This window comes from Podarcis tiliguerta, assembly GCF_965153285.1.
Source record: "Podarcis tiliguerta genome assembly, chromosome: 17".
Lineage (NCBI taxonomy): Eukaryota > Metazoa > Chordata > Lepidosauria > Squamata > Lacertidae > Podarcis > Podarcis tiliguerta.
The window spans coordinates 11,867,639-11,889,533 of NC_139550.1; the positions used below are offsets into that span (position 1 = coordinate 11,867,639).

The 21,895-nt window shown below is 46.2% G+C and overlaps 2 protein-coding genes and 1 long non-coding RNA gene across 4 annotated transcripts in view; 2 read left to right on the forward strand and 1 right to left on the reverse strand.

The window, feature by feature from the left end:
- Positions 1–21,895, reverse strand: part of LOC310668040 — a 1,372,673-nt gene that overhangs the window by 236,502 nt on the left and 1,114,276 nt on the right. The gene's annotated exons all lie outside the window — the stretch shown is intronic.
- LOC310667762 (protein NipSnap homolog 3B-like) lies at positions 2,391–10,496 on the forward strand. 2 transcript variants are annotated; one of them, XM_083420690.1, is made up of 8 exons: positions 2,391–2,544; positions 4,356–4,578; positions 5,144–5,299; positions 6,359–6,508; positions 8,390–8,476; positions 8,572–8,967; positions 9,117–9,801; positions 10,167–10,496. In XM_083420690.1, exons 1-6 carry the CDS (start codon positions 2,482–2,484, stop codon positions 8,646–8,648), a joined length of 756 nt encoding a protein of 251 aa, XP_083276816.1. In that variant the 5' UTR covers positions 2,391–2,481; the 3' UTR covers positions 8,649–8,967; positions 9,117–9,801; positions 10,167–10,496. The 2 variants fall into 2 exon arrangements, with proteins under 2 accessions (XP_083276816.1, XP_083276815.1); XM_083420689.1 differs by having other exon boundaries at positions 8,572–9,801.
- On the forward strand, positions 12,855–21,760 carry LOC310667770 (protein NipSnap homolog 3B-like). The gene is made up of 6 exons (XM_083420705.1): positions 12,855–13,125; positions 17,008–17,215; positions 17,710–17,868; positions 19,126–19,275; positions 20,060–20,146; positions 20,266–21,760. Exons 1-6 carry the CDS (start codon positions 13,063–13,065, stop codon positions 20,340–20,342), a joined length of 744 nt encoding a protein of 247 aa, XP_083276831.1. The 5' UTR covers positions 12,855–13,062; the 3' UTR covers positions 20,343–21,760.

A 21,895-nucleotide genomic window follows, 5' to 3' on the forward strand; every position in this document is an offset into this window, starting at 1 on the left:
GCGTGTTTCTGTTTCTGTAATGTCCTTCGGAGGCAGGCTGGATGGGCACACCCCACTGGCTATTTTGCAGCAATATGCTTATGTTTCCTGTTCTAAAAAGATTAAGCTTCATGGCCACCTTTACAGAGTAGTTAAAACAAATTACGTTCACATACACTGTCAGCCTGCAGTTAGAAAGCTGAGCATGGGCGAGGGAGGGAAAGAAATAAAAGGAACAAGTACATGCCTGCCCCGTTCCTAAAAACCTCTTTGTAAGAAGCTGTTCAACAGCGGAGCAGATGAGAGGTGGTGGACTCTCCTTCCTTGGAGACTTGTAAACAGAGGCTGGATGGTCATGTATAAAATCATACTTGTAGAGTTGGAAGAGATCCCTTGGGGTCATCTAGTCCAATCCCCTTGCAATGCAGGAATCGCTTGCCCAATGTGGGTCTCGAACACACAACCCTGAGTCTCATGCTCTACCAACTGAACTATACTTGCACCCAGGGCTTTTTTTCCCCTTTCAGCCAGAGCTCACCAGAACCCCATTCCGGCACCTCTCAGGTGGGCGCCATTCACATTTGAAGAGAACAAGGGAGAAGTTTGTGGTGAGCTCCAGCCCCTCTTTTTCTAGAAAAATATCCCTGCTTGCAACTCAGATCTAGGTGAGATTCCTGCATTGCCTCCATAGCCTTTTCTTCTCCCGAAGGTGTCCTGCAAGTAATAATAATAATAATTTATTATTTATACCCCGGCCACTCTGGGCGGCTTCCAAAAAAAATATTAAAATACTGTACTACATCACATCTAACATTAAAAGCTTCCCTAAACAGGGCTGCCTTCAGATGTCTTCTAAAAGTCTGGTAGTTGTTGTTCTCTTTGACATCTGATGGGAGGATGTTCCACAGGGAGGGCGCCACTACCGAGAAGGCCCTCTGCCTGGTTCCCTGTAACTTGGCTTCTCGCAGTGAGGGAACCACCAGAAGGCCCTTGGTGCTGGACCTCAGTGTCCAGGTAGAACGATGGGGGTGGAGACGCTCCTTCAGGTATACAGGACCGAGGCCGTTTAGGGCTTTAAAGGTCAGAACCAACACTTTGAATTGTGCTCGGAAATGTACTGGGAGCCAATGTAGGTCTTTCAAGACCAGTGTTATATGGTCTCGGTGGCCGCTCCCAGTCACCAGTCTAATTGCCGCATTCTGGATTAGTTGTAGTTTCCGGGTCACCTTCAAAGGTAGCCCTTCAAAGGTAGCAAGGCAGCAGAGATTCAGGATCAGAGTTTTCCTTCTCCTAAATGGGCTACCTTCCCAGGTGGAGGAGCCCCATCTGCCCACCTGGGAAGGTAGCCCCTCACTTCCCTTTACAGCATGTGAAGACCACCTTCTTGACTGTTGGACCCACTATGGCTCTGGTCCACTCAATCTGACGGAGCCTGTCTTCACATGCAGGAGATGTCCCTAACTCACCAAGGATTTGACACCCATCTGCTACCCTCACCTGGTTTAGCCATTTCCTGGGATGGCCACAGTCCACGCTGACAGCATCTAGGAGCCACTGTTGAGTGCAGGGGGGTGGGGGACCAAAGGTGGACAAACTACCTTTTTGGCACCACGGAAGTGGGGTGCCAACTCTTGAATAAAATATTGGGGGACCCAGGTGTTATGTACTGAGTTGAATAGGATCCAAACTGCAGCAGTCTGATTGGTCCTAGAACAATAGGATTCAGAATGCAGCAGTCGGATTGGTCCTAGGACAATGCAGCAGTATGATTGGTTGGCAGGAACCAACCAATCATGCTCCAGATATAAGTGAATCCACAACCTGATTGGCTTACAGTAGAATTCCAGAATTAGCCAATCATGTGCAGCCTATTGTGTAAATAATGTATATAAAGCAGATACTTTGAGGGGACATTCATTCCTCCTCACCACTATGAGCTGAATAAAGAGCATGAAATCACTTTGCGACTCTGAGTATATTTCACCAGGTAAGACACACACCCCATACACAAAATCAATCGCAGTACTGTATGTGGTGCACGCACGCCAATTGAATCCACTGGATCCTGTTCATTTGAAACGAAAAATGTCAACACAGTCCGGATGAGATCAATCTTTCTGCCTCTTTTCAAAGCGGGAGAAGAGCCTTGTGAGTCGACAAACAGGTTTATTCATTTATTATCACCCTTACCCAATCTTTCCAGAATGACCATAAGGCATTAATACAAAAAAAAAGGCACGCAATTATCATCTGTTTGGATACAACAGCTGAGTTGTTTGCTTCTGGTTTGCAAAGCGTTCTACCTACCAAACTGGAACCCCCAAACATTTATGGACGATTGCAGTCTACCTTCCCGGTTTGGTGATCTTCCTGCAGCTGCTATTCTTGGAAAGCGCCACGAGTCTTTTTGTCTCCCTGCAGCCTCCATAGGCAAAGGGACGGAGCGAAGCGGTGCAAGGAGCCTTTTGCTTCCTTGGCAGCAAAGCTGACGGCGGGCGCTGCATGATGGTGTCGCGCGTCCTCGGCTCCCTCCGCAGAGCTGCGTTATCGGGGTTCAAAGCCCAGGTAAAGCCGGGAAAGAGGCACCAGGCTTCAGATTTCTTCTCCTGACTTCCCAAGTCCATCGGGAACGAGGCTGCCAACTTTTAAACTGCTTTATTTCCCCCCCGTGTAGCTGTGCATTTAAACGCGCCCATGGGTATGGAGACCATACCATTTTTAACCGTATCACATTTTCCGGGAAGGGTAGGAGGAAACCGTCACCTGCTCATTTTCACGCAGCGAGCTCCTGTTTCAGACACCCGGGATTTGGGGAAAGGAAGGTTCCCAGTTGCCACGTGGGGAGGCAGACACGCTTGTAGGGTCCCCCTGCCTATAAGAGCTGCACGACAGGAAGGCACCCAACAGGTGTGTGGCGCTCCCAAGATGGGTAGGTGCTACCTGTTGGATTTCTGCCTGCTACGTGAATCTTTAACGGTGCAGGAGCCTGCCCGGAGGGGAGGAAAGCAGAGGCACGTTGGAACGGAATAATATTCCTTCAGTATGAATCTCAACCATCGCTGACTCTCTTAGATTAGTTGCGTCATTCGGTTTGGATCTCCAGCTTTATAACTGGCCCCTGTGCCTTTAAGATACAGGTGATTCACCTTCTTCAGCTCAAGAACTGCAGTCAAGGTTAGCCAACCGTAAGGTTGCAGGCCAGAGGTGATCATTGGCAAAGGCCCCACCAAAAACGCACACACAGCACATTGCATTGCTGCGTTGAGATATTTCCTGCAAACTCTGCACTGCAAAGGGGCAATTTCTTCCCCTTGGCAGTACAGTGGTACCTCGGGTTAAGTACTTAATTTGTTCTGGAGGTCTGTTCTTAACCTGAAACTGTTCTTAACCTGAAGCACCATTTTAGCTAATGGGGCCTCCCACTGCCGCTGCGCCGTCGGAGCACGATTTCTGTTCTCATCATGAAGCAAAGTTCTTAACCTGAGGTACTATTTCTGGTTTAGCGGAGTCTGTAACCTGAAGTGTATGTAACCTGAAGCGTCTGTAACATGAGGTACCACTGTATTGCTGCCCTTCAGGGTCTACACTGGCCCCTTGTTCTCTTGCGGAAATGATTCAAGCTACTGATCCTAATCTCCAGGTTTCCCAGTGCGCTCGCTTCTTTGTATCCTATTACAATCTCCAAGATAATGAATCTTTTTGAGGATGCCCTTTTCACGAGACCATATGTGCATCAGAAGGCAACTGGATTAAAGACAGATGTTCCCATGACTGTCTCTCCCTCACCACTGCCCAAGTTACAGAATTCTCCTTCTGTTGATATTACAGAGCATTTAAAAAAAATATATTGTAAGACCCAGTGCTGTCCTTTGGAATTTAGGAATAAGTCAGGAAAAGGTGGGAAATTTCAAGGAAGTTGATAAAATGTTTTTATGCGATTCTTCTCTCTCTGCTGTTTTTTCTTCCCCAAACTTGTCTTCAGGATGTGCTATGAATTTAAATTTATATGTGTAGCCGTTGAAGATGAAAAGCTAGTGAGCAAACAAGATCAAACTTGTTTAGGGAAATGTTTTATGGTGTTTTTAATATTCTGTTGGAAGCTGCCCAGAGTGGCTGGGGAAACCCAGCCAGGTGGGCAGGGTTTAAATAATAAATTGTTAATTGTTATTATTGTTGTTATTGTTATTAATTTAGGTTTGTTGCACTAAGTAGATTAAAAAATTAAAGAAGCATTTGCAGCTTCACATACTAAAACTATACCTTGTAATAGAGCATACTACTGATCCAAATAATTATTAGCATGGCTGCAAACTTAGAAACAAAACCCTCATTTCATTTTCTAACTGGAATTCTTGCTTTTATGTCTCTCTTTTAAGCCAAGTCTGTATCAGGTTTGCTCGTCTCTTGCCACAGGACCCAGGCAAGATGTTGGCACCTTCTATGAACTCCGTACTTATGATATCAAACCAGCAAAGGCAAAGGAATTCCTCGAGATGGTCAATAAAAGCATCAACATTCGCGTGGCTCACTCTGAGATGATTGGATTCTGGACCGCGGAGTTTGGGTCAATGAATAAGGCTTTCCATATTTGGAAATATGGTAGGTACCGCGCAGTAGCGCATTAACCATGTGGGACCTCTATGCAGATCCCGAGTAGGATATTTCTCAAGCGACTGTAGATATTTCGGGAAGGTTTACTGCCAGGTTAATTCGCTGCAATTGTTGTAGGTAAAGGTAAAGGGACCCCTGACCATTAAGTCCAGTCGTGACCGACTCTGGGGTTGCGGCGCTCATCTCGCTTTACTGGCCGAGGGAGCCGGCATACAGCTTCCGGGTCATGTGGCCAGCATGACTAAGCCGCTTCTGGGGAACCAGAGCAGTTTACCTTCCCACCGGAGCGGTACCTATTTATCTACTTGCACTTTGACGTGCTTTCAAACTGCTAGGTGGGCAGGAGAAGGGACGGAGCGATGGGATCTCACCCCATCGCGGGGATTCGAACCGCCAACCTTCTGATCAGCAAGTCATAGGCTCTGTGGCTTAACCCGATGTACCACTGTATTATTATTTATTATTATTATTATTATTATTATTATTATTATTATTAGCCTGCCCATTGAACCTGGCCAAAGGAGTTCTAACACTTCTTTGCTTTCTTATATAGACAACTTTGCTCACAGGAGAGCTGTAAGGAAAGCTGTGGTCGCTGATAAAGAATGGCAGGAAAGATTGTCAGTACTTCTTCAATTCCTAGACAAGCAGCATATGGAAATTGCTTACATGGTCCCCTGGTGTGAGCTCGGGAGTTCTCCAAAGCCAGGTGAGCTGTCTTACTGCACTAACAGTATACGGTACTGGTCTTTAGTATTGGAACAAATTTCAGGGAGCATTTCGAGGAGAGGGCAGAAGTAACATTACTGTGCCACCAGAGAGCTCTGGTTAAAGTTACCACAGGCTGCTCTGGCCCTTTCTGGTCACTGGGTCAAGGGGGAAGAGGAATTCCTATGATTAGTGCCCTGCAAACGTGGTGCTGTGCAGATTCCTAATTTTTGGAAGAAGCCACTCCAAAGCTCATGGGCGTAGCCGGGGGGGGCAGGGGGGCCACTGCCCCCCAATCAATAAAAATACATAGCTAACTGAGGTTCTCGCCCCCCCCAACAAAAGGCCTGCCCCCTGCAACAAAAATCCTGGCTATGTCCATGCCAAAGCTCTTCATTGTTTGCAGTTGAATTTGAAACACGCTTCATACTGTAGTAGAATCATTTGGTCAAAAATAAAACAGACATGCAAGGAGGTAAGCAGGAGAAACAGAAGTGGAATTTTTCGTAGCCTGATCTTTCCCCCCCATTAATGGACCTAAGCTACAGCTTTGGTTCAAAACATCCATATTTCATAGTGATTCAAAAAACAGTCCATGTCTCCCAGTATATTTCGTCGTTCATATCGGTAGAATATCTTTCCATATCCGTAGCTTCCCCCTGAGATAAAATTGTTCCACCCATTTCAGATCTTGAGAGGTTTTTAATCCCCTCCTCTAAAATACACTTACCCACAGATAAGGGTAGAAGAAGTACCCTTATATGGATTTGCAGGGGAGAATTGGCAGTGATGGGTACATGGTTGTAACTGCTCAAAAACGAAAAATAAATTAGAAACCTAAGCACGCTGTTCAAAGAGTGGGAAGCATAGATGTTCATGAAATGCAGAAATAAGATTTTGGGTCGTCATCAAAGAACTAAAAAGTAGGCTGAAAATAAATTGTGAAGCAAATAGGAATGTTGGTGAAGATATTGGCATAGGGTGAGCAGCTTTTTATTTTGTATTTTACCATCTAGCTGATAATTTCTGTCTCCTCCCTCTCCCCACCCCACCTGTCTAGGAGTTTATGAGTTGGTTACTTATCAGTTGAAACCAGGTGGACCCGCTTTGTGGGGAAAGTCATTTAAAGCAGCGATTGATGCGCACATCAGCAAAGACTATTCTAAACTGATTGGTGTCTTCCATACAGAATATGGATTACTTAATACAGGTACAAAACCTATTCCCTGTGTTGTTATGATCTGTAGTTTCACACATAGAATCATAGAATTGTAGAGCTGAAAGGGACCCCGAGTATCATCTAGTCCAGGTATGTCCAAAGTCCGTTTCAGGGGCCTAATGCGGCCCACCTGCCTGTGTAATCCGGCCCCTGTGGCAGATTATTTCCTGGGGTAAAAAAAAAAAAAATCAACCCTAAAAAAAAGCTCAAAAACTTCAATCCTAAAAAAGGGTCAACGACCTTGGTTGGCCCTCACGGCCCTCAAATCTGGCCCTCTTTGATCTAGTCCAACCCCCTGCAATGCAGGAATATGCAGCTGTCCCATACGGGGATCAAACCGGCAACCTTGGCATTATCAGCACCACATAATATCCCAGTGAGCTATCCAGGCTGTTGGTCATGCTCGGTTAGACATGCTGGTCTCCATTCATATCTGTGGAGGGACCTGACATGCACCGACATTCCTTTGTGCTATGGATTATGTCCAGTGGTGAAGCAGAAAGTAATATCTTGAAGCTGTTGTCTTAATCCTGTGACTTCTCCCCTTCTTTGTTAATCACTTCCATTTATCCTCACACCCTCCCATATTTGGCCATGCATAGGAGGTAATGATGAAAGGTACTTCTGAACATGCACAGAGTGAGTTTACATAAAGACATAAGAAGAGTACTGTTGGGTCAGGTCAAAGTCTCGTCCAGCAACCTGTTCTCACAGTAGCCAATCAGATGCCCATTGGGACTTGTGCGCCCCGGATCTTCCTCTCTAGAACTGGGTGTTGCAGATATTAATATTGTGCAGTTTGAAGTAACTCGGTGCATGAAAACTGACTCCTTTTGGAAATGAAGCATTGTCCAGACCCATGAAAACATTGTTCAAATTTTACTAGCAGAACTCTTCAAAATAAAACAGAAATATAAAATGATATATCCAAAAATATTCATACAATGTCTTGTGCTGTCCAGCACAGGCTCTACATCTCAGAAAATATGAAATAACCCAAACAGACCTATAAGCAAAGGTCTCTCTCTCTCTCTCCACAAGCTGCTTTCCAGCCTTCATTGGCCTTAAGTGTCACGGTCTGGTTCACGGGTGATCAAAGTCCCAGCTGGGGACGTCGGGACCGGGGGCAAGATGGCGGGGTGGGAGCAAGAACGAGAATCCAGAAGCCAGAAAGCCAAGAGTCCTGGTCAGAGAGCCAGGAGTCAAGAAGCCAAGGGTCCGAGGAACAGGAAGCAAGGAGTCACAAAGTCAGGGGTCCGAGGATCAAGAAGCAAGGAGTCAAACACAGCAAGGCAGGGAATGTGTTGCTGTGGCAAAGAGCTGAAGGGAAAATGCTGACCTTATATCCCTTCCCGGCTCTTGCCACCAGGTGCTGTGAGTTACCAATCGGCCTCACCTGTGTGGCCGTGCCTTGCCTCTTCAGAACAAACTTAGGAAGGCCCCAGTCCTGCAGAGTCCTATTGGTCACAGGGCCTGGCTCCTGCACGCACACCTGACACTTAGGCTGAGAGCTTCATCTACATCTTCACTCCATAGACTTTGGGAGACCAAGACTCAAAGGCAGTTCCCTTCAAAATAGAGATTTGCAACTCAATACCTTCATTACGTGATCTAAGGTTACAACACTCACATGTTAACTAGCAGAAAACAACAATTAGATTCACTCAGCAAAAGCCCAGAGTCCTTTAGAAAACAATACTGGAAAAACCCCAATATTAGCAACCCTTCAGCAATACATGTTTAGCCATATTCCATTTTAAACCTTCATTAGTACACATACATTTTTCATTTCTGTTTGAATTGAATCAGTTATACTTAACCATGGACAAACTTCTTCCAGAGCTGACCTTGGTTTTGCTCCTCTTTTCACAGTTCATGTGCTTTGGTGGTATGAGAATCCTGATAGCCGTGCGGCTGGGAGGCATTTTGCCCACGAAGATGCCAGGGTGGTAGCAGCAGGTAAGAGGTGATGGTGTGTCTTGGCGTATGTGCCAACATTTCTTTAAACTCAGAAAGTTTAACCCAGTTTTGTCCTACATTGCATTTACTTTCAGTACGGGAGAACGTTCAGTACTTGGAATCCCAGCAAAACATGCTCCTGATTCCTGCACCATTTTCGCCTTTGAAATAGTTCTCTAGCAGATGAAAGGCAACAGATGAACACATCCTTTCTTTATTTCGGCACTTTTATCCTCCAATTGCAATGTTTGTGCCTTGATGCAAATTGAGTGTAGCCTTGCAAGATGTTGAATTGCGTGTGCGAAACTTGATGTTCCCGCCGCTTGCTAGCAAAGAATACACACTAGCTTGCTTGTCTTAAAAATATGTAGATTCAAACTATAGTTATGTATTTACTTATTATGACATTTATATCCCATTTGTCCTCCAAGGGCTTTAAATGGGCTTATATGCTTCTTCTCTCCATTATATCCTCACATCAGCCCTGTGAGGTAGGCTAGGCTGAGTGATAGTGATTAGTCCGAGGTCACCCGGACTTCATGGTTACTTCATGGCCAAATGGGAATTTGAACCCCTGGTCTCTCAGTTCCTGGACTGAATATCTAATCACACTGGCTCTCAAATTCTGTGAACATCTTAGGTTACATTTAACACACAATCAGCTCTTAGGTTTTTATCATAGATAAGTGAAAATATGCAGGACAAATCTGAGCTGATGCTTTTTGTTTTATGCACATAAAATCGTGAAAAGTAAAGTAAAATAAAATATTACACCCCCAAACATCCCAGAATCCCACTGGATTAATCATAGCTTTAATGGGGAATCTACCATACATTAACATATAATTCCTAGTACTGCTTTTACAGATTAACATCCACTATCAGATTACAATGAAGCATGAGCAGTGTTAAAATTAGAGATGCATTTCCTAATAATGTTTTACAGTAACTATAATAGATTGTTCAGGCTACATCTGATTACTTTGTGGGATTTGTTATGGGAAGAAATGACGATCAGGGTTGTCAATGTAAAATTAAAAAATGGATGAAGTCCTTCTGAAACACCCCCCAACTGAATTGTGTAATATTTTAGTAACTGGTTTTCCCCTGCATTTTAGAGGACAACTATTTCCCCAGGGTTTAAGCTTTTAAGCCCAATAAACCTTTCTAAAAACCCGAAGTTTTATAGCACAATGAGAGGTTAGTCTTCAACTATCCCAAGTCATACATCCACACCTCTGGGAAAGTGTCCTCTACGACCCGTTTCAACATGTCATTCTGGCACATGACACTATCAGATATGGTGCACCTATACGGCAATTACAGTGGTGCCTCGCAAGACGAAAAGAATCCGTTCCGCGAGTCTCTTCGTCTTGCGGTTTTTTTCGTCTTGCGAAGCAAGCCCATTAGCGGATTAGCAGATTAGCGCTATTAGCGGCTTAGCGGATCAGCTGATAAGCGGCTTAGTGGATCAGCTGTTAAGCGGCTTAGTGGATCAACTGTTAAGCGGCTTAGCGGCTTGGGAAAAAGGGGGGGGGGAACCCCGCAGGAACTCGCAAGACATTTTCGTCTTGCGAAGCAAGCCCATAGGAAATTCGTTTTGCGAAGCACCTCCAAAACGGAAAACCCTTTCGTCTAGCGGGTTTTCCGTCTTGCGAGGCATTCGTCTTGCGGGGCACCACTGTATAAGCAAAAGCAGAAATAGAACCGAAGACTAAATCTCAAGGAGTGCAATACTGTTTAGTTGCCTGGGCCCCTTTCCTGATGCATACCTCTGTCCCACCCCATAGGTATATTTCCATGAGTCACAAAAGGAACTCTGTTTTGATTTTGAAATTAGTTTTTCTGTTTCTAAAATCGCACCATGCACAACAGTGGGGCTTTTGTACCCTGTCCCCCAACACTCCCCCATTTCCCTTTTTAATTTAACATAATCAGACAGAACAGGAATTCTATAAAGCTCGCTGATTATTTTGTTACTTTCTTTTTGGTTAGTTCTAATAAAGATATTAATCTGCCAGCGCTTTGACGTTTTTATTCTAATACACCAGGCACCCCCAAACTTGGCCCTCCAGATGTTTTGGGACTACAACTCCCATCACCCCTAGCTAACAGGACCAGTGGTCAGGGATGATGGGAGTTGTAGTCCCAAAACATCTGGAGGGCCGAGTTTGGGGGCGCCTGTAATACACCAATGTGGTCGCAAGCATTTCAGACTGCCTGATTTGTATACCTTCAGTGTGTGTGTACGCACATGGACATTAGATATTTACATATATTTTGGACTTTTAAATCCTACCAGCAGCACTAGTTCCTGCTACCCCTGGGATTCATGCCCTTGGCAATTAAGGAACTTCATTCTTTTCACCAGCTGCCCATCCTGGCTATGCAGAGGAATGTCTGGGACTGATGGGTCCTGAGAGAGCTTGTTGCTTAAGGAAGCACCACCAAAAACTGCCTCTCAGAATAATACATACAGCGCATGGTGACTTGCTGTGTGTGGAAGGCTGCTGCTTTTCGTTATGTGCACGTCAGGATCCATCACCTGTTTTGTTTTGTTGTTGTTGTTGTTAATTGAATTTATATACCACTCTATACCCGGAGGTCTCAGGGCAGTTCACAGGGCAAAATCAAAATAAAAACAACAACATTTTAAAAGGGAATAGATATCAATCAGATCAACCAAAGGCCTGGCAAAAAAGGAATGTTTTCCCCTGGTGCCTAAAGCTGTATAATGAAGGCGCCAGGCGAACTTCCCTGGGGAGAGCATTCCACAGACAGGGAGCCACTGCAGAGAAGGCCTGTTCTCATTTTGTCACCCTCTGGACCTCTTGAGGAGGGAAGCACACGAAAAAGGGCCTTGGAAGATGATCTTAGAGTCTGGGTAGGTTCATTTATATACAGTGGTACCTCGGGTTACATATGCTTCAGGTTACATACGCTTCAGGTTATACACTCCGCTAACCCAGAAATAGTGCTTCAGGTTAAAAAATTTGCTTCAGGATAAGAACAGAAATGGGGCTCCAGCGGCGCGGCAGCAGCAGGAGGACACATTAGCTAAAGTGGTGCTTCAGGTTAAGAACAGTTTCAGCTTAAGAATGGACCTCCGGAACGAATTAAGTACTTAACCCGAGGTACCACTGTACTGTTAAAGGTAAAGGGACCCCTGATCATTAGGTCCAGTCGTGACCGACTCTGGGGTTGGGGCGCTCATCTCACTTTATTGGCCGAGGGAGCCGGTGTACAGCTTCCGGGTCATGTGGCCAGCATGACAAAGCCGCTTCTGGCGAACCAGAGCAGCGCACGGAAACGCCGTTTACCTTCCAGCCGGAGCGGTACCTATTTATCTACTTGCACTTTGACGTGCTTTCGAACTGCTAGGTTGGCAGGAGCAGGGACCGGACAATGGGAGCTCACCCCGTTGCGGGGATTCGAACCGCCGACCTTCTGATCGGCAAGTCCTAGGCTCTGTGGTTTAACCCACAGCGCCACCCGCGTCCTATATACTGTTAAGGTAAAGGTAAAGGTACCCCTGCCCGTACGGGCCAGTCTTGACAGACTCTAGGGTTGTGCGCCCATCTCACTCAAGAGGCCGGGGGCCAGCGCTGTCCGGAGACACTTCCGGGTCACGTGGCCAGCATGACATCGCTGCTCTGGCGAGCCAGAGCCGCACACGGAACTAATACACATGCCTAATAACAAGCTGGCTCCTTCATCTGCCCTAGCTGCAACAAAACACGTCTCTCCCATATCGGTTTCTACATCCACGGTAGGCGCCGTAGCCTTCCGATGGTTTGACTTCACCCACAAAGGCACCCTCCCAACAGTAGATGCCAGCATGTGTTACATGCCACATTCAATCTCTGCCAAGTGGAAGATCCCAGGGAGGTTCCAGGCACTCTCCCAGGGTTGGGTTTCCCTTGGAAAATCAAGCAGCCTGCAGCGTCTTAGAAATATGGCTTACTCACACATATTTGCACCTTCAGCGGAGAAGGGTGCAGAACATTGCGCACCAAGAGGCTCTCTCCAGTTGCTCCCCTCCTAGCTTCAGCAAGTTTGGCTCCCAGGCAGCAGGCAGTCGTGGACCCCGGCCTCTCAGGGAAGCCTCCTCCTGCCAGTTCCGCGTGGAGTCCTGCCTAATTCCCTCCTCCTCGTTCGCAAGACACCTTGCCAAAAACGAAAACCCCTGTGCGTAAAAAGGACTTTCCCCCTGCGCAATTAGACAGGGTACGCCCACGTCGCCCTGGCCACCATCCTCCCTCCCTCACCAGCAGCGTCTTTTGAAATGTAATGGTCGGGCCATCTCCCCCCCCCCCCCCACGCCAGCCGCCCAGCACGCGCCCCCCACCCCGCGAGCTCGCGGAAAGAAAGATATGGCGAGGGGGACGCGCGCGCAAAGGTCGCCGCCGTAGCCGCGCGTCTTCTGGGCGGCGGCCACGAGGTGCGCGCCGTCCAATGCTTTCTGCGGGCGGGCCGGGCGAGGGCAGCGGCCGCCGTGCGACCCAGGAAGCGCCTCTCGGTGCATTTAAGGGCGGCTGGGCTGCATTGTAGTTGCCGCCGCCTCGTCCATCTCCCGCGGGGAGACCATGCTGGCTTCCCGCGCGCTCTTCGGGAGAGTCGCCGCAGCGGCGCGAAGGGTCACCGCTGAGGTAAAAGGAGAGCCCGAAAGGGGGTGGAAAGGAGCCCGAAGGAGGGGGGACAAGGGGCGCAGGATACCAGGCGAGGAGAGGCACCCTAGGGCGCCCTGGTGTTTAGATGAGCGTGCCCTGCAGGCAGAAACCTAGCTGGCGCCGCCTTCTCCAGGGTAGCGGGTGGGGAGAAGCTGCTCTTCTTTGTTTCCTGCCTGCTAGAAATGCTAGCAAAACTTAAGCAGGAGGGCAAACGAGTGGAAGCAGGAAGAGAAGGAGCAAATGTCAACCCATAGAAGAATCCTAGCATTGTCGAGTTGGAAAGGATCCCGAGGGATCTCGTCCAAGCCCCTGCAATGCAGGAATCTCGACTAAGCCATCCATGGCAGATGGACATTCAACCTCGGCTTAAAAGCCTTGGAGGAAGGAGAGTCCAGAAGCCCAAGGAAGGCGGAGGGATGTGATCCGATCCCAAGCCTGGGACTGGGCTTTGAAGACCTCAGGGCCTGGCAAGAACTTGGCTGAGGCGCTTCCTCTTGTGCCAGTTTCAGAGGTCGGGGTAGCTGCCAGCCTTTCTTGCACTGCGTCTCATGATCTGGGGTTTTGAATAGGTATCAAGGGAGCAGCAGCAATGGCAATCCACCACTGTGTTGCTTTTAGCCCATCTGCATATATGGTGATGCTTTTAGCCCATCTGCATATATGGTGATGCTTTTAGCCCATCTGCATATATGGTGATGTGCATTCAAAAGAAGTATACTATGCTTCTGGAAAGTGATGGTCTGCCTATTCTAGGACAGGCTTCAGGCTTGTTGGATTTTCTTTTTCTTTTTTCTTTTTTACTACAAACCAACAAGAGTATGTCAAAGTACAAGTAGATAAATAGGTACCGTTCCGGCGGGAAGGTAAATGGTGTTTCCGTGTGCTGCTCTGGTTCACCAGAAGCGGCTTAGTCTTGCTGGCCACATGACCTGGAAGCTGGCCACATGACCTGTGAAGGTCTAATTTGAATGAGGAGGAAAAATAAATCAATTCAGGTCTCCCTGGCTTACATCCAGTCCTTTAACTAGTTCAGCACCATGACTATTGCACTGCAGGAACTCTCTGGAACTTGTGTGAAAAAAATGTGGTTTCTTCACAAAACTATAGCTTGTAAAACTGCAGAAAACAAAACTCTGCTTCAGCCACGGCAGGACCCTGGCACATGTTTGCAAAGCGAAATTTTGAATCTTGCAATGTGAGCCTGATAATATCCTGGAGAGAATAAATCCAGGGCAGTTGGGAGGTTCAGCTGCTGTATTCCAGTGAATTCTCCAACTCTTTCTACATTTAAAGTACAACTAACTGATTTGTAGCGCTGCGAACCAAGGGAAGTCTATAGAGCCCTCTAGAGAGATGCAGTTTCCAGCAGCTTCTCTTGGGTGGGTGGGGAAAGCTGAGCAACAAAGCAAATTGTTCCCTGGAAACCTTACAAAAGAGTACAGCTGAAATATAACATGTTCGTTTATTTCCCTGGAGGTATTGCTGGCACCTGGGGTAGTCTAAAAACAGCGCAGAAGCAGCAATTAATTTCCCACCTTCCCTTTTGGTTCTTGCTGGTAGCTTTGCAATAAATGACTGCTAGTGCCGGGTAGGCAGCTTGAACTGAGAAGAGAGGAAACTGACCTCGTGTGCTTTATTTCACTGGGAAACAAGCCCAGTTTGATCACGTCTGTGTAGTGTCCTCTCTGGTGTTTTGTGTACCACTGACTTCTGTGAGATTAGGAAGGACCAAAGTACAGTTCTTGAAATGCAGCCTGGGCTGCCATCTCTCTTGAATGCACTCTGGGAAGTAAGGCCTGTAGAACTCAAAAGTGATTTAATTCAATCTATTATGAGGCTGTTCAAGTGTCAGCTAAAGTCAAAGCCCGCATACAAGCGCACTTGGGATTTTTCCTGCCTTCTTGGAGTAGGTTGGAGGAAAGATGGGGTATAAATGTAATACAGTGGACAGAGTCAGTGTGGTGTAGTGGTTAAGAGCGGTAGTCTCGTAATCTGGGGAACCGGGTTCACATCTCCGCTCCTCCACCTGCAGCTGCTGGGTGACCTTGGGCCAGTCACACTTCTTTGAAGTCTCTCAGCCCCACTCACCTCACAGAGTGTTTGTTGTGGGGGAGGAAGGGAAAGGAGAATGTTAGCCGCTTTGAGACTCCTTAAAGGGAGCGAAAGGCGGGATATCAAATCCAAACTCTTCTTCTCTTCTTCACTTGGGTTGCAAACGTGAGGCACGTTCACAACCCGCAGCATTCACAACCCACAGTGCCGTGTCTGCACACGCATGGGTTGCGATTCGGTGCTTCTGTGCATGCACGACCGCCAAATCCAAGAAGTAACCCGTTCTGGTACTTCCGGGTTTCGGCGCGTCCGTAACCCGAAAAAACGCCCCCAACTAAAGAACCATGGCAAGAAAAACTGATGGACTATGCAGAACTGGCAAAACTGACATATAAACTACGGGACAAGGATACCTGTGACTTTAAGGATGAATGGGAACCCTTCACAAAGTATCTGAAGACGCAACAAAGCGAACTGGACTCCTTGGCAGGTTTTGAATAAACATTCACAAACTTTTTATTGATAATAATCAGCTAAATAGTTTGAGGATCTATACAACTGTGTAACATGCAGAAAACAGCATTCTTAGAGAAACCAAAGACTGGAACTGAGGGAAGTCGGGGGTGCAACCTGAAGCATCTGTAACCCGAGGTATGACTGTAATAAATAAATAGGATATACCCGCCACTATCCAAGTGTCTCTGAGGCTCTTGCCCTCTGAAGATAGCCTGGCATCAGGGAGGGTCCTCCTGCATCTTCAGGCACAAAAGATGGGTGGGGGCTTTTCTTTGATCCTATGCTCCTGCTGGAGTAGAAGCTGTACTAGCCCAGTGGTAAGCTGGCAAGTGCATTTGTGGATTCTTAAAGATTCCCAAAATTCGCAAGAACGTTGGAAGTTGCCTTACAGCAAATCAGACCATCCGTTCATCTAGCTCAGTATTGACTGGCAGTGACACTCCAGGGATTCAGACAGGTTTCTCTTCCAGCTCTACCTGAAGATGCTGGGGAAAAAACCTGACACCTTCACTGGCATGTGAAGTATGTGCTCTGCCCCTGAGCTTTGGCTCAGCTGGAGTGGGCAGCTTGGAACTCTAGACTCTTAATTTATACACAGTTGTCCCTCTATACACTTCACAGTAAAGTAGATTCAACTGAAGTCATTGCTTTGCATTTAAACCCTAACTTGGAATAATTTGAAAATATATAAAAATGTATAAAGGCTGCAGTCCGAACCATGTCCACTCAAAAGTAAAAGGGGTGTGTGTGTAGGAATGCAGTTTTTTTCGTAGTGCTGCTTTTTTCAGTCGTGGGAAGATCAAATGTTGTTTGAGTGACTTCCAGTACAGTCATACATTGGAAGTCGAATGGAATCTGTTCCAGAAGTCCACTTTACTTCCAAATCATTTGGAATCAAAGCACGGCTTCTGATTGGCTGCAAGAAGCTCCTGCAGCCAATCGGAAGCCCTGTTGGAAGCTGCGGAAGCCCTGTTTGACGTTCGGTTTCCAAAAATAATTTGTAAACTGGAACAGTCAGTTCCGGGTTTGTGGTGTTCAGGAGCCAAAACATTTGAGATCTAAGCTGTTCAAAAACCAAGGTACGGCTGTATTTTTTATTCATTGACAGCTAATTAAAATTTTAGCTGAGTGAAGCTCAACCAGAATGAGTTTGTGGTCTTGTCTGCTACTGCCATCAGTAATGACAACCGTTCTCTTTCTCTCTGACCTTGTAAGTTTACATTGCATGTGCAAACTAAGTAACTTGCGGACTGCGTTCTTATGTATTTCCCCCCTAAATTATTTTCTTTTCAGGTCTCATCGCCCTTTTCCACAGGGCCCAGGCAAGATGATGGCACATTCTACGAATTTCGTACCTATACTGTTAAGCCAGACAAGATGAAAGACTTCCTGGAACTGACTAGCAAAAACATTCACCTTCGTACAGCTCATTCCCAGATGGTTGGATACTGGACCTCAGAATTTGGGGGACTGAATAAAGCTTTCCATATTTGGAAATATGGTATGCAAAGCTTCTCTACATAGCGCCTTGGGGTTGTAACCGAGCAGCTAAGACTGTTGCTCTGGATCTCCTGTGGGGTGTGAATCTACTCAGGTTACTTGAGCAGCATGGGAAGAAGCTGCTCTTTAGGAGCTCCTATGTCATCAGTGTTGTTTAACAACTATGCCAAAGTTGGCAACTGCGAAGTGGGCCAAGGAGCCTCACGCAGGGAGGGTAGATTTTGTCGAAGCGCCACCAGTTGCTGACCCCCGTAGTTCATTCCAATTGAGAGCATTTTATTTTGGACCAACTTAACTATTTCAAAGTCACGAGCAATTCTGGCGAGGCTGGGATCGAGGGGCACATGGCTGTTGCGCCCTCCTCGCGCCACCCTCCCCAGATCCAAACTCTGTAAGGCCGCACAGGGAGGGCGGTGTGGGGACACGGCAACCGTGCGCCCTTCGAGCCCAGCCTCGCGCATCCCTCTCTTTGACATCCCTCTCTTTGGCTTGTAGAGAGCTTTGCTCAGAGATCTGCTGTCCGGACAGCATTGGCCAAGGACCAAGAATGGCAAGAAAAATACATGTCTCGAATGCTGCCCTTGTTAGACAAACAAGACAACGAAATTGCGTACCTGGTGCCCTGGTGTGAACTTGGCAGCCCTCCCAAGGATGGTAAGCTTTATTTCCTGTGTGTGGAGCACAGCGTAAAGCTGTTGACTCACTACTATTAAATGGTTTCATTTAGTGGGGACTTGTAGATATGTTGGCATCTTTGATTATGTAGACTCTTCCCCCCCCCCGAAGTAAACTCTGTCACGCAATGGGTTTTCAATCTGTCTTCTGACTCTGCAGCCATAAGAACTAGAAATAGGCTTTTAAAAGGCTGGGGTTCCTTAGATTCTAGGATGAGGAAGCTTTTAATCCATATTGGTCCCAAACTTCAAATGAACTTTAAGCCTAATTTTGTACTTTTTGCGTTTTGTTTGCTCCTTGTTCTTTTCACCTCCTGGTTTTTCTTTTATTAAAGAATTTCTTGATTTACAAAAGTTTTTGCAATGTCTTTCTCTCTCGTATTTTCCCCCCATGTAACAGTTTTACAAATCAGTTTCGTTTGTTGAGACATTAGGAAGAAAAACAAACAGCAAAGAACCTGCACAAGCAAGGCTGGGGTTCCTTAGAAGCTTGTTAATGGTAGATATTTGTGCGCCTCAGAAATGTGAGCCCCCAATACAAAGATAGGATTCATTGTTCTGCTGGTACAGATTCAGCCAATTACAGAGCAGTCCAGTGGGGGAGGGGGAAAATTGACTTTTCTCATGTCCCGCTGGGCTCACACTGTTTCACTGCTCCAGAGATGGCATGTCTTCTGTTCTGGGAGTATGTTGAAGGAATGGGCGAGCTATAAATTCAGTGTCCCTCCTGACACACCCTTGCCACATCTCTTTGCCCAGCAACACAGAGAAGCTGGCTGCAAACCTTCCTGCGGCCTTGAGGAGCATCACTTTCTCTCCGCCCTTGGAAAGAGAGATCCAACAGACACTCTTGGAACACCCCCGCAGAAGCTATAGGATTGCAGCTTTAGCCTGTATAGTTTTATTTTGCACGTCTCATTCTATTTTGCCAGTTAAGGGGCACGGCGAGATGTTATGCAGGGCATTGAATCCTCAACCCGTTAATATTGAAATCCTGCTAAGCGTTTTTTTTTTTTCCTTTTGAAGATCTTGTCAGAATTCCCGCCCATCACGAAATTTTACCTGCTCAGCCACAAAGGACTAGAATTATTATTATTTTTAAGAGTTGAAGACTGAGGTATTCTGGAATCTGTGCTTTCTGGTTTTGCTCAGTTGCATAACCCTGGTTAGGTTCTTTTGGAGACCTAATACTTATTAATCTATTTGTTCATGATGCTTTGCTTTCTTTCCTGTCTAGGAGTCTATGAGTTGGTTACCTTCCAGATGAAGCCCGGGGGACCAGCCGTGTGGGGCCAATCCTTTAAAGCAGCAATTAGTATCCACATAAAGACAGGATACACTAAACTGATTGGTGTCTTCCACACAGAATACGGACTACTTAACAGAGGTACAATACTTGTCCATTTTCAGTGCAAACTTGGGCTGTGTCACCTGCTGGTCTTCTGGCAAAATATAATAATCAAGCAGTTTTCCTTTTGAGTTAGAACTGACGGTAGCTCTTCCCCGTCCTTGAATCCCATAGGGACTAGAAACCTGGACAGGGGCTGCAAAATTATCTCCTTTATTTGAACGGCAACAGATTTTAGCTCTTCATTCCATTCTTTGGAAGTACATCTGTAACTAATAGTGAAGTCCAGAACATTTTACTAATGTTTGTTTGTTTATTGCATTTCTGTCCCACTTTCTTCTCTAAGCAGCTCAAGGTGGTGTATGTGGTTCTCCTCCTCCTCCTCCTCAATTAATCCCCTACACAACATCCCTGTGAGGTAGGTTAGGCTGAGAGGCAGTGAGACTTTTAATCTCAGGGTTGTGGGTTCGAATCCCATGCTGGGCGAAAAATTTGTGCATTGCTGGGGGTTGGGCTAGATGACCCCTGTGGTCCTTTCCAACTCTACAATTCTATCATAATAATTCCATGGCTGGCCCAGGGTCACCCAGTGGCCAAGTGGGCATTTGAACCCTGGTCTCCCAGGTCCTAGTCCATCGCTGTAACCACTGCACCACACTAACTGTACTGCATAAGCACGGCTTTCTAAAAGAATCCCTTTCAGCAAAACACTTTTGTGAACGATGCTTTCCTTATCTGGAGCACAGGATTTCCCAGCAAAACAGAAAGAGATAGGCAGGTATTTAATTCACAACATAATTTAGCTATAGCTTTTTCTTCCTAGTTCATGTGCTTTGGTGGAATGAAAACTCAGACAGTCGCGCTGCTGGAAGACACTCTGCCCATGAGGATCCCAGAGTAGTAGCAGCAGGTAAATGAAAGATTTCTCTTTCCTTTTTTCTTTTACCATCCTTTAAATCAAAACCCCAGTATTGCTTAAGTCCTCCCTCCCTCCTCCTCTTTTTAACTATCTGTTTAATTTATTTTCAGTTCGGGAAAGTGTTCAGTTCCTGGAATCACAGCAGAACTGTCTCCTGGTACCTACAGCATTTTCACCCCTGAAATAGTTTTCTATACCTACTAATGGCGGTTTTCTTAAAAACAAAAACAAAAAAACCCACAGACTTTTAAGTGCTGTCCTAATGCAGCCTTATTGCTGCCTGTTTACAAGGCTTGGTGCAAACCCAATCTCCCATCTTTTTTTCTGCTTGCAGCAACACACCTCTCCCCTTGTTGGAATTGCAATGCACGACCCACCCACTAAACGAGAATTCAGAGCTTACTAAACTACTTATAAAAATTGGCTCTCATAAACTCTTTGCACGAGGGCTGTGCTGCTAGCGATGTGATGTGAAAGCGCTCTGGTGTTGGGAATAAATGGTCAGGGAAGTCCGGGGAAGAGAGTCCAAAGTAGAGGAATGCCGCTATGTAAACGCCGTCGACCTTGTGCTGGTCAAAGCAGAAGGTGAGACTGCTATATATTTCTCCCCTGCTTTGTTTCTCCACACTCCCAAACTTGTTTCAGTGGGAAGACAAGTTATGCCAACTCTACAGCTAGCAGAGCTTTCTTCTTATTCTGGGGGTCATGTCTAGGGAACAAGGCAGTTTTGCAACCACAGCTTATCCCTGCCCATCCCATCATGACTTTGCTTTAACCTTGCAGAGATTTCCATTGCCTATCAAAGGAGGGATTCCAGAGTGGAGTTCCTTTTCCATGGGAGGACCCTCCTCTCCACCCGCAGTGGGGAAGAGTACATGCTATTGTGCCCTATGAGAGCTAAAAAGTGATTTAAGAGACACACAGTCTTTCCCCCACAGTCTACATGCTTCTTTTAGTCAAACCCTATTTGCAGACTTTCAAACTATGCACACAGAGCAAAACGGGAAGAATAGCAAACATAATGAGTAGTGATTTCTTTTTTTTTCAGTTCCACAAGCCCTACAGTTTCTATCTCGGCTGTTCTAAAGCTCAAAAGCTGCATCAGCCCAGTGGTGAGATCTATTTCCCTATGATGGTACAAATTTCCAATGCTGGCCTAAGCAATGTAATTTTTAGATTTCTCATTAACTGCCTGGCTGCAGTTGGGACTAAATCTGGGTCAGAGGAACCCTTACAAGTGCAGTTTACATAGTGGTTGAGTGAGTAAGAAACCATGAAGATGACTTTCTCCCCTATACACACACACGTTTTTAAATGCTACATGGGAACTCATCTGTCAGTTTCTGTTTAGGGTCCAGGCTGGCTTTTATTACCTTTACAATGCATGGAAAAGTTCATCTCGTTCATTTCATGAGCATGGAGCTCTCGCTGGCTTGCTGAAATGCTGAAACTGTGAATTAACTTGTTATTTCTGGAAGCGCCTCTGTTCATTCATCTCTCTTGCATATGCTTGCACACCTGGAACAATCATCTCAAATACCTGGGATGTGAATGTGGAAATGTGAACATTAAAAATGACTCTTTTTTTTTGGACGTTTATACATACTACTGTGGTCTTGCTTCTGTTTTAATTGCTTCTGGCACGTCAGATTTTAGACATAGCATCCTTACTGAAATGGCTATCTTCAGTTAGGTCAGGGTGGTAAAGTTATTTAAAAAACCCTTTGCAGATGCAGGAAG